The sequence below is a fragment of the Phalaenopsis equestris genome, unplaced genomic scaffold (assembly GCF_001263595.1).
Source record: "Phalaenopsis equestris unplaced genomic scaffold, ASM126359v1 Scaffold001164, whole genome shotgun sequence".
Classification (NCBI taxonomy): domain Eukaryota; kingdom Viridiplantae; phylum Streptophyta; class Magnoliopsida; order Asparagales; family Orchidaceae; genus Phalaenopsis; species Phalaenopsis equestris.
This window is the reverse complement of record NW_018165603.1, coordinates 15,124-28,771: the sequence shown is the minus strand read 5'-3', so window position 1 is coordinate 28,771 and position 13,648 is coordinate 15,124. Positions and strand designations below refer to the sequence as shown.

Below are 13,648 nucleotides of genomic sequence, written 5' to 3'. Positions count from 1 at the left end.
TATATATATATATATATATATATATATATATAAACATATATTGTGAATGCATGCTCGCTAGGCTCTTTCCTTGTAAACATTCACAATGTGATGATACATCATATCTATCATTTGAAAAAAGCCATTGACGCCTTAGGCTGCAAGGCCATGTTACCTGTCACTTGGCAAGAAGAGCTTGTGAGCATTGGCAGCAACAAAATGCTACGCCAATGATTAAAACTTTGACAATTTTGGGGACTGGACTCAGCATTTGGAGAATTCACCATATAACAAGGTTTCATGTTCACCTCCCACAAACTTATATTCATGAATATGCTATTCCAGATTTACATGAGGATAGGTTGGCTGCTTATATCAGTCAATATAAGATCATCACCATCATCAAAGTTTTTTTTTTTTTTTGGTCACCAAAATGATGTGATATTATCATATTTGCACAGCAATGCAGTATTTATCAATTAGTATGGATTTCATGCAAGACCTACCTATGACATAAAAAGAAAAAATCAGTCTTCATAGTCATCAACAAATTTTCAAAAATGACTCATTGTATCCAATGTAGAAAGATAACCAACATGGTTAACACTGCAATTTTTTTTTCAAGAAATCGTTCAGCATCACTAGGTGCTTAATACTATTGTGTACAATTGAGATAAGAAATTTGCATGCCACTTTGGGTGAGTGTTATTGAAAAAAATTGATACAAGTCTAACACTAATCAGTGCTATCACCTGCATACTGATGGGAAAATGAAAGTTGTGAATCCAACTACCTAAAACACAAAAGTAGGTGACCAGACAAAATCCTGGGATCAATCCGTAGAACAAGTTGAATTAGATGTCAATAAAATGGTTTATATAAGTCACGACAAAGTCTCGCATTTCCATTATGTATATTAAGGTGTCAAATGCTATGGTTGATCTCATGCAGCTTGCCCCAAGCAGAACATATCACGAGGTGGAGGAAATAGCTAAGCACATTATCAAGGCGCGAAGAAAAAAAAATGCAGAAGTTCAATGCTAAATACTCAATGATTACAAATTGTCCAGAATGCTACAAGTTATTTAAGGAAGGTAATTTTGTTATGGTTCACTTGAACAAACATTAGTGCCATGCAGTAATGAATCACAAGCTACCAACTAAAAAAATTGGTCATCAACGTTCACCAACAACGCCTACATTATTGATGTATAAAACTGCCCGAGGATTTCAATATCATTTCACGTTCACCAATGGTTCACTTGAAAAAACATTGGTGCCATGCAGTAATGAATCACGAGCTACCAACTAAAAAAATTGGTCATCAACGTTCACCAACAACGCCTACATTATTGATGTATAAAACTACCCGAGGATTTCAATATCATTTAATGTTAAAAGCATTTTTTAATAACATCCAACAGATGCTGTCGCTATTGTTGAACCGCACCTCGAAGTAGAGTTCCTCTGAAGATGGGGAGAATTGAAGTAGGCACCATACGACACCATTACAAATTGATGCAGCAAATACACCCCACCATTGCCACCTCCATGTCTCCAATTAATTGTTTTTTACGGTCTATTTTAAAATATTATCCCCTTTTATTTATTTGTCCTTTCATTTATATAGTAATGATATCTTAGCTATTCATAAGACAGAGTTGGTGAACTTTTGATTTCATATTAAAGAAGAAATATTTTGGATAAAATTAAATAGTTTACCATGATTTTTTTCCAAGAAATCTCCTATAATCTCTGTTCTTCCTAAAGCTTTTGTAAAGAGCACCTCTTCTTCACTTCAACTCTCAATGTTAGTCCACTACATGCATCACAACTCTCCTCTCTCTCTATTGCTTCTTGCTATGGGATCTATCAAACTATTGATTTCCCCCCATTTTATAGTTGCATCATGAAGTGGCAAATGCAAAGGATTCAGCGTAAACGGAGATTTAGTTTGTTAGCAACCATTTTGAAAAAATAAGCATAAATGCAGATTGAGTTGGTCGCCATCAATCTTTAAAAATCAAATATGAATAGACCTTTGAGTTTGGTAGCCATGGAGCATGAAAATAAAAACCAAAACATATCCAAAATACTACATGGAATTTATACCTCATATTTAATACCAGAAATGTATTGATAAGGTTCCTTGGTGTATGCTTTTTGCTTACGATAAGGTTCCAAGAGATATCCTTTGGAGAGCTCTCGAGAAGAAATGTGTTGATATGACTTATATTCAAGTCATTAAAGATATGTATACTAGAGCTGTTACTTGTGTTCAAACTGAACGAGGATTGACAAAATATTTTCTTATTTCTGTTGGTTTACATCAGGGATCGACTTTAAGCCCATATCTTTTTGCTTTAGTTATGGATGGTCTTACTGGACATCTACAAGAGGATGTACCTTGGTGTATGCTTTTTGCTGATGATATTCTTCTCGTGGATAAAACGAGAGAAAAAGCCCAGGAAAAACTTGAATTATGGAGGTCTACATTGGAGTCTAAAGGCCTTCGTTTAAGTAGAACTAAAACTGAATACATGGAATGTAATTTTAGTAGTAATAGCTCTAGTGACAGAAGTGTGACTTTGGGTGATCAAATTATTAAAAGGTGTGAACGATTTAGATATCTTGGGTCCGTTGTCCAAAGCGATGGTGATATAGATGGGGATGTTAATAGTAGAATTCAAGTTGGTTGGTTGAAGTGGAGGAATGCTTCGGGCCTTTTGTGTGATAGAAAAGTACCGCTAAGACTGAAAGGAAAATTTTATAAGACGGTGGTGAGATCTGCAATGCTCTATGGCGTTGAATGTTGGCCTTTAAAAGCGAAGCATAATAATAAGTTAAGTGTTGCCGAGATGAGAATGATTAGGTGGATGAGTGGCTTTACACTTAGAGACAAAATGCGGAATGAATATATTCGTGATAGGGTTGGTGTAGCTCCTGTGACAGACAAAATTAGAGAAAGTCGTCTTAGATGGTTTGGTCATATTAAACGTCGACCATTAGATGATCCGATTAGGAGAGTAGATGTTTTAAATTCGACTTGTGTTAAGAAAGGCAGAGGTAGACCTAGGAAGACTTGGGCTTATTGTATTAAAAATGATCTTAATTTACTAGAACTAAATGAAAATATGACACTAAATAGGACGCAATGGAGAAAAAGGATTCATGTAGCCGACCCCACGTAGTGGGATTAAGGCTTTGTTGTTGTTGTTGTTGTTGTTGATTTAATACCAGAAATCTTAATGAATAAGGTGGGGCTTCTAAAAGAATGCTGATAATAGTATATCAATCTTTCCATTCTTCGATATTTTCCAAATTTATTACAAACTAAACAGGACCCCTTGTTCTTTCATAATTTAACTATTTTAACTGTCGCAAAAAAAAAACTTTAAATCTGCTGTATTTCAAAAAAACTACATAAATTTCTATATGACAAGCATGTGGGCATATACTTCCTCAAAAATATCCTGAGCCAACTTTGTTCCGTTTTTCGCATGCAGATCATATATTGTTACACAGTTCACGCAAGTGATAACAAATTTCAGTTCCTTTAACTATTAAAAATTAATGAATTTAGACTCGTAGCGACAACATTAACAGACTCATGCATTCAGCCCAAAACTTTTGTTCTTCTTTCAAGGATAGCATCAATCGCTGCTCAAGTTTCATGATTAAGAAAATCAAATGTATGTTATGCAGACATCGTTTCGCAAGCCTCTTTCTTTATCTAAATCATCCTAACGAAAATAAAAACAAAACAGAGACAACGCCCATGCTCAGATTCAAGCAAATTAGCCCGACGGAACCCTGCCCATCTAATCTCTGAACAATTCTATCGCATCTCCCACATCTGTTCTACTAATACATACTACCGCATCCTATCCCGATGTCACCAATTCTCGTTCTATTGAAGTAAAATTATGCAAAAAAAAAAAAAAAAAAAATCCTATTGAAGATATGACCTGATTGGGGGTAAGAATTCCAAGATTTTTTTGAAGGCCTGGGACCTCCGCAGCCCAATTGTCGCCTCCGATGCTCAACTCCGACAAGCTTCCCACCACAGAAGACATTTTCTGTCGCCGTGCACCGTCTTCGGTGCAGTGCCGAAGATATAGATTAACGGAGACGGAAGAGATGTATGTATGCGCGGCAAGAGAGCTGGAGGATCCCGAAACGATACAAACACATAAACTTTTGATTAGGTACTTATTAGGAAGATCGAAATCAACATATTTGGCCGACAAATTTGTCCGTTAACTCCAGCGAAATTACAAGATCCGCCTTTAACGTTCGGATACCCTCCAAATGTGTCCCGAATTCGAAGATCTAGCTTGCTGGTCAACAAAACTATGGTGACGCGCAGCGAGCGTAGGCTGTCGCTGGTCGTTGGCAACCCATGGCCGGTAATGGCAAGTTATGGTAGTATTTATTTTTAAAATATTAAAAATAGGCCAAATTATAGAAAGGAGCTGATTTTATAAAAAAAAAATTGTTTCATTAATAAATCTTATAATATTATTTAGGTTCTTTGATATTTTTCAAAAATTAATAAGGGATGTGCTCCTTTTTTTATTTTATTATATATAATATATTAAATATTATTATTTATTCTATACATTAAAAAAATATAAAAATTAATTTCAACATTAATTAACAAATTGTAATTTATTTTTAATTGATTAAAAAAATAAAATTGAATAATTTAAATAAACTAAGAAAATTTGAAATTTGTACCATTTACTTCATATTGAAATATTTGCAAATTGAAACAAATTAAATTAGTTAAAAAAATTGAACAAATTAAATCAACTAATATAATATTTATAAAAAAATTATCATTTTCTACGTCGGGGTGGAATATCGTCTGAGCTCGGTATATATTGAGATGGTGATCGCAATGATCGATGACGCAATTGATGTTCTTAAAGTTCTTCAATATAATCGATTTTTGTTGTGTAATTTGTAGCATCTCACGTCAATCATTTCTTACATCAGAAGTAGGTGTAGACATGAAATGTTCTGAAAATTTAGGTCCAAGTCTCCACCATTAGTTGTTGTCCACTGTGGGTCAAATGATGGAACCTCATATGCTGAGGGTACTGCATATTCGGAGGGTCCTACATGGATAGATGGTTCTGCATAGTTGGATGGTCCTACATAACTGGAGGGCCCCTCAAATACTAATTGGTCAGGATAAGCAAATTTCTCTGGATATTAGTGTTCTAGTGTTTCTTGAAACAAAAATCTTTGTGTTCTGCTAACTGAAGATCTTGTTGGAGTGTTTGTTGTTGATTGTCATGCAACAAAAGAAAACGATCGACATGAAGTGTCAAAGGTTGATCTTCGGGAATCTTGCGGTCTGACATTTATGCTACAAGACGGCCTTGCTTCGAAATCATTTTACTTAGCTGATCAAATGTCATTTAATCTTTGTGTATTGATTCTTCGACTCTACGTGATAGCTCCAGAATCTCGTAATAACCTTGTTTCATGGAACTAACACTTGCTGCACGATCCCCTTCAAACCTTATTGTGATGTTCTTGCTATGAATAAAGTGATGCAGCCGCATAATTGTTAATTTTATATTATTATTATGTATTATAATAAAAAAATTAGTAGTTGTTATTAAAGAACGCAAATGCTTACCATGATCCTTTCCCTGGTGATTGTGCATAATAGGTATCAGGAAGCTAAGTTGGAGGCTTCGATAGGTAGAGCGACGTCCACGACTGATACCACTACAAATATTGATATAATTCTTCCTCTCCATCTCCTTTTGGTGAGTTCATTGATATAATAAATGTTCGACAATTATTCCACAACTCGATATATTTACTGTGATATTGCTCCCACTCAATTCCTACTTTACCTCGCTTATCGACTATCTGAAAATCATGTTCGATGGGTTTAATGGTTCTAGACTGGAAACTTGAAAGCTGACGCATAACACGATCTGGAATGTGTCGTTTGACTCGCTTCCAGTTTATCAATGGAACATGTGCAGTCCAAATGTCTATGCTTTCAAAACAAATATTATTTAATAACATTGTATTTACATCTAAGTATGGTGTCCAGATAACTTGCGTATGTAATTATAAATTAAATTTAGCTAACATATAATGTTAAGACAAGATTATGAGATTAATTTAAAAATGTGTTATACCTGACTCTATCTGAGTTCATCAAGTTCATCTTCATATATCAGAATATTTAGTATCGAAACATCTCATACCCACTCTTCATTCCACCTACATTGTATTTATATAAATGAGTTTGGTGTAATTAAATAAATTAGTGTGTCTAGCTGTAAATTGAGAACATAATGGTAAATAATCTATTAAGTTGTTAATTTTATATTTGAATCCGAGGGATTTGTTCGTTAATTCTTGAGAAATTGGAACTTGAAAAGTTGATAGACCAACAAGTAAATGCTCTCATGCCTATGTTTGAAGCAAGTGCAAACATCCACTGATCGTGGCACGAGAAGGATTGATAACTAAATTCAATTCTCTATAGAATTATGTTAGGATTACACCATCCAAAAAATATTGTCTAATATCATCCAAATCTTCCAATAATGGTAAATCTTCTATGCGTACATGTGATTTGGATGTATATATAACTAGGAAACATCCGATCATGAATAAAACGTATGCCCTGACAAAAATTTACTTTGTGGCAAATCCAACTAAGAATCCCTATAGAACCGTTGGTGGAGCCAACGCAATGGCACCATGGCCTATGTATGTTACCATCCCATATAGAATATTTTGATGTAATGTTATGGTCTATGGGAGGGAGATATGCAACATCATCTCTTGGATGGTCACTCAACAGGTCATCGCAACATGTCGGCTAACTTGGCTAGCGTAACCCCGGGCCAACAACATTAGGCCCCACAAAGGAGTTTTGAACTATCTTTATGTTGAGGGAATATTTGTATGTCTTATAGAGTTACAATCATCTCACCTGATAGATATGTATTATGTATAAGTAAAAAAATTAAAATTATTACACTTATATATAAATGCAAAACTAAATTAATCTTACCGACAAACAAATGAAATGAATTGGTCACGAGACATTACCTCTCGAATAGTAAAATCATAAAATTGTGGTCTGGTTTGATGCAGCTTAAGTGTCCGATGCATTTGAATCCTATAATTTTGATTGAATAGAGGAATCATGGGCAGTCTTGCCATTCTCTTAACACTAGTGTTTGACTCACAGCTTCTAAAATGTTATCCTGTAAAATTTAAATTAAATTAGTTTTGATATTTATTTCATATGAAATTAACTAATACGAAAAATAATTTATGAATTACATTATCAATTGTTAGTTGCACGATGTGCTTCACTCAATGATGCAATACTTGAAGGTAAGAATGCTTGTTTCGAAGTAGAACTTTTAGCATGGTGGTAGTGGCCAGCCGAACCTGCTGCCTTGGTCATCTCTATTGAAGTAATTATAGTATTAATAAATAGAAAGACAAATGTTTTCTACAAAAAAATAATTACATTAAAGTAGTATAAACTTAAAATTTATGTTAATTACAGTATGTTGCTCTAATTTGCTAGTGCTTAGATTATAGGGACATGTTGCTCAATTATGTCACATATTTATTACAAAAATTACACATTTTTGTGCTTTTGCTTCTTGTCTCGTCCATTGTGTTTTTTATTCTAATTGTCCTTGGAAGACCATATCTTCCTCTAAATAAAGGGGGAAACATACCTTTTTGTTGATTGAACAGTGGTCACCACTCTTTCACAGATATCATATGAAATAATGTTTTGTGTTATGATAGAAATCTAACATGAAATATTTTGAAACGAAAGTTGTGTAATGCGATTGTCTAGCACACAATGCCACAATCACATGTATACATGACATGTGATAAATTTGTGGCTTATTGCATATGCATAAACAGTTTTCCTGAAGAAAGAATGTCAACCTGAAATTCCCGACAAGCCATATCAAATACTTGATATTCAAGATTATTTATACAAGTCGGTTGGGGAAACTAATGGGCCTTGCACTCAGTTCTTTGTAGAGTTGACATTGTGTGCGAAATAAGGTTAAAGCTCCCAACTTCAATCCATTATGACACATTGTTTGATCATTTTAAAAATAAAGCAACCAAATTATAATATATAAAACATATGAAGCCCTGAATCAGGAGTCCTCATTCACATCTCAAACCCCGTTGAAATATTCTAATGGATAAACCCCGTTGAAATATCCTGATGCATTTGTGATCATTGTACCAAATTGGGGTCCACCATGGTGTGTTAAATCTCATTTTGTGATATCTTTCTCAATTAAGCAATCATAGGCCTCCTTAATTTGTAATATCTTTCATGCACCTATTAAAATTTATGAGATCATCAGTATTTCCTGCCCAATACATTTGATCACAGACACTGTCGACATCCCCCACTGTAAGATGACTTAATGCCTTCTTAAAATTTTCTTGTAAGTGAAGCAAACAATAAAGCAATGTCGATATGCAGCCAATGGGAAAATCTCTCTACAGCCACAAACTAAAGCCGCTTGTTTGTCTGATATAATACACATATCTTGACTGGTCTGGACAACTTTTAGAAGAGCATAGAGTTGTTGCAGAAACTATACCCACAACTCAGTATTCTCGAACTCGATAACAACAAATGCAAGTGGAAAGAGTCCGCCATTTCCATCAATTTGTACTACAACCAATAGAGTCCCTTTATACTTTCCTAGAAGGAACATTCCGTCTATACTAAATGCAGGTCGACAAAATCTCCACCCACATATACTTAGGCCAAATGACCAGAAGATACTTGTGGAAGTGGGTAATATTTTTAACTTCAATTTTATATGTTATGCCTCTAATTGCGCTGTGTAATGCTTCAATTAATCAAAATAAGGAGCAATAAGCCTCCTAAAAACTACAAGAATTGATTTTATTGCTTTACTACGTGTGTCCCATGCTTTGATGTAACTAACACGGACATTAAATTTATTTCCTTGGGTTTTAGGTCTAATTATTGCCTTGAAACTGAACTGATGTAATGTCATATGAGCTTTGAAGTACAATTTCAGTGTTCAGTTAACATTATTGGACGGTTACATATATGTGCTAGCCCAATTACTGATATTTTCCATGCACCTTCCAATCGCTGAATTGACATTTACTTGAACATAATTTAAATTATTTTAATTAAAATGATAAAAAAAGAGGTACAATATAAATGCTAATTATTTTGGTATATGTAAGTAAGAAAAAAAAATGATTCATGACTATAAGAACTTCCAAGTGATGACTAGAGTACAAAGACCGCTTACGTCTCAAGCTCTTTTTAGGCAGTTTAGGTCTTTTTGACAAAGTTGTTTATAGTTTCAAAAGCAGTAAATTTCATATATAAATAACCTTAGCCTAAGGATGATTCTATTGTGTTCTCGTAATAAAAGGTATTGCACGATAAAAATAAACATAAATAAACTGCATTGAGCTTTCATTAAACTTCGTGTATAAAACTAAATTGTTTGTACCTTGCTAACAATGATGTGCAAGACACGATTCTGACGACAAGCTTTGTAATTCGACACAGTAGAAATAATTTATAATAGTTTTGGGCAGTATTTCAAAGCGTTGTTAATAAATCAAATGAATTACGAACAACATTTCGACATATCATAATAATTAAAAAAATTAAGAAATTTGAGAGCATCATAATGACGTGAGACAAAAATTGATTAGAAAAAAATTGCAGAATTTCAACATATCGTATATAATTTAAAACAATAATCTGCATTATAACAACATAGTAAAAAAATTAATGATGTGGATCAAAAAAAAAAAAAAAAAAAGATAGCATTTCAATATTTCTTAAATAATTTTAAAAAAAGAGCAGCATAATATTAAAAAAAAGAGCACCATAGCAGTATTATATCTAATTGGTCTAGAAAGGGTAATTTTTTACTGCTAGAAGGCCTTGAAAGTGCTATCTTAAATTCTAGAATGAAGTGGATGAAAAGCTTCTTTCTATCCTTCAAAATATTTAATAGCTGTAGATTTCCCAAAAAACTAATGATACTCTCTCTTCAGCATGCTAATGTTCTTCTTTGCATGGTGAAAGCTCTTTATTTTTTCCTTGTACAAATAGTTAAGCTCCCACTAATCAAGTTTAGGAGGATATATTTTGTTACATGCAAGCAGCACAAGTAGAGAGTGAAATTTTAGCCATATTAGATACAAGAGACTTCACCTGAATAAAAATAAATAAGTAAATAGAAGAGAGATAGATATGTTTTTTGTATCTAACCTGGTTAGACTTAATAGCTTCTATGTGTAGTGATTTTTAAATTATAGAGATTCTTTATTAAAAATTAGGGAGACCATGTATTTAATAAGTTGTAAGATATCACAACTCATTAGCATTCATTTTGTAGGTCAATATAACATTAGCCAACAAGGCCTTGAAAGTGTTATCATTTCATGTAAAAAAATTTTCTAGAATGACTTCATAAACTCATTTAGGACAAGTGTTTATGAAACTTCAGTGGTAGCAATGTTAATCATTTTATAAGTGTTTATGAAAGTTTTAAAATAACCACATTAACATTAATTTTTCAATCTATTCTAATGAATTTCAACAACAATTTTGCCAGCATTAAAAATATGTGCTATATATTGCAGCAATTTAAATCACTACTATTGTTAGTAGTGAATTAAATTGCTATGAATATAAAAGTATATAAGCAATTTAGATTGCTATTTTTATTTCAGATTAATAATGATTTAAGCTGCTTCTAATATTTTATATTTGTAGAACTTTAAATTTTTATAACTCTTTCATATTAGAATTAATTAAAATCATTAGTAATAAAAATTTAATTCATAAATAAATGTCATATATATATATATATATATATATATATATATATATATCAAAAATATATATTGCATAATTCTATTGATGTAAACATACATGTTACGTCCTTAAAAAATCATATTGATCCGTACGAATCTCAAACCACATTTTTGATTGAAAGCTTCAGAATTCAAATTTATAAGCACCTGCACTTTGATTTATGATCAAGCAAATGCTCTCAGGGAGAAACTAAATGACATAAAAAATGATTCAGCCGAGTCCAAGTGAGCCAAAGTCATGTGCTTAAAGCATAATTGGAAGCTTTGAAATATAATTTTGTTGGACCAAATGATATCTAAATCTAACAAGTTTATTGTCAAATCGAGCTTCACGATGACTGAATCTAATGAGCCCAATATCACTTAATTCTAGCATCATTAATGCACTTAAATGCTTATAAAACACCATTCAACAAAATGAATCACTCTGGCTTGTTTGATGGAGTTTCCCACATTCATACAATATTTATAGAGGATGCCATTCAAAAAATCTATAAATAGACCACCACTCTTTTCATTAAAGGGGACTAGACTTGAAAGAGAAAGCTGAAGGAGCTCAAGCTCCACTACCAGCTACCACTAGTACCTCTGGCGCCAGACCATTATCATCTGATCAACATCACCACCGAACCGCCGCTGCTTGGTCACCACCATTGACGTTCTTGAATCACCACCTTCTAGTCATCACCTTTGGCCGACCGTCGGTGCCCAAACACCCCCGTCATCATCGTCAGATCACCACCATCTAGCCTTTGCCACCGCTATCACTAGAACACCATTGTCTAGCCACCACCATCATCTCAGTTAGACCACTACTATCATAAAACAGTTGTCTGACCACCACCATTGCCTCTACCTGACCTCCACCCTTTGGCCGCCACCACCACTGGACCACCACTATCGAGCCACCACTATCATTTATGTCAGACCACCATTGTCTGGCCGCCAACATCAAACCATAAATGCCTGATCGCCACCATCACTGAACCATTGCCATTTAGATTGTGCCACTATTGGACTACCATTGGCCCGCCACCACCATCATTGTCAGATGGACCACTACTGTCATTGTCAGATCACCATAATCATTGTTGTTTGACCACTATCGTCACGTTGTCTCTAGGTTAATCTTCCACAACCCAACCACCAACATCACCATTAACAAATCACCACCGTTAGACCGCTGCTATCGATGATACAATCAACATATTTTTTGGCACATGATCTCTACCTTCGATCTTCCTTCACAGAAATCGGGTTGCCACCACTCCCTTAGGGGAAGTCATGTGGATAACCCCCACCTATGTAATATTATTTCTAGTTATTCAAGGGTTAGTGAACTCTTGTAACCTACACCAACATAAATGAGTAATTTCACCTAGACTAGGCCTCGTGATTTTTACCATCAAGTTTTCCATGTAAGAACCCCCCTTGTATTCCCTATATCAGTTATTTTTTTATTTGTGTATGTGATGGATTCTCGTACAATGTGAACATGTTAATATATCACTCCACTGTGGTGAATTTTTTGACACACAACAATTAAATTTCGTCACTCCACCCCTTGCAGAGTTTGTGATAATAATTACTTAAACAATAAATAATACCGACAGCAATGGAGCCTCACACTCTAGGGCTCTCTGTTCTAAGGGGTGCATTTGGGTTTATCTTTGGAGGATTGTGTGTGTAGGATGAAGGAGTCCCAAAATAAAGTTTCCCTGCTCCACTTGAGATTGTACAAGTATTTTTATGTCCGTACGGAGCCTCTCACCATAATGATGGAATTTCTTCCAATCACACCAACAAGACAACCTCTTTTATATTGCTAGTTTCCTCCATCAATCTCGTACAAGCTAGCTTGCTTTCAACATTCTGTTGTTCAAAAGAAATTGGAACAACCCCATCTTGTTGATGCTCCTCATAACATAATCCACAACGAGTAACGAAGGGTTCTCTTTGAGAGACAAAAATCATTTCTTAATTCACCGTAATCTTTAGAGCCTTCGCCCTTACCCAAGATAATATTCAACAACCTTTCTTAATGAGTGTCGGCGCTATTTTTGGTGTGGGGTTTGCCCGTAAGAAGTTGTCGGTCATCGTAATTAAAATCCCGTTGCCCGCTTCGGAAGGACGTTTTTTTAAAAAAAATTTAGTTTTGAAAAAGATGAAGTCAAACTGACCCCATAATTTTCATAGTTTAGATGAAAGAGCACTTTATCTCAAATCATGTATCTATCCCGAAGGATGAACGCAAGAATTGAGAGTGAGGCTCGATCAAATAAACTAAAGAAAGTTATGACATCCGTTTGGTCTGCGAAACCAATGTATTGGCCGACAAGTTCCCCTATTTAATATAAGGAATTAAATAGGGTTTATATTGTGCTGGGTTCGGGATAAGCTTCCTATAGGGGCAAGCCCCTATAGTTAATTACATCTTAGATAACTGAAGTTACCTAAGAATACTCTCGATAGAAATCAAGGAAAAATTATCTTCAAGGAGTTCAAATGGTAAGGACATTTCAAAGATATCGGACTAAGAAGTGTGAAGGGGGATTGGTTCAAATATGAAACATTTTGTTTTGGAGTTCAAAGGAGGAAACACTAGAGGATGTCACAGATTCGAAGGAAAACTTCGGTGACTTCCTAAGCTATCCTATTATTTGGCTTCAATTTTAGTAGAAATCATTTAAATGTTTAATCCTGCAATTTTTTATTTATTAGGATTTACATTTGTGTGAAGAAATCA

The 13,648-nt window shown here is 34.2% G+C and overlaps 1 protein-coding gene across 1 annotated transcript in view; it reads right to left on the bottom strand.

Annotated features, from left to right (window-relative positions):
• The window catches only part of LOC110033390 (UDP-sugar pyrophosphorylase), an 85,185-nt gene extending 80,806 nt beyond the window's left edge, over positions 1 to 4,379 (bottom strand). The window contains exon 1 of the mRNA XM_020737352.1: positions 3,948 to 4,379. Coding sequence (XP_020593011.1) covers positions 3,948 to 4,055 — 108 coding nt within the window. The 5' untranslated portion in view covers positions 4,056 to 4,379. The remainder of the gene's footprint in view (positions 1 to 3,947) is intronic.
• Positions 4,380 to 13,648: the final 9,269 nt, after the last annotated feature.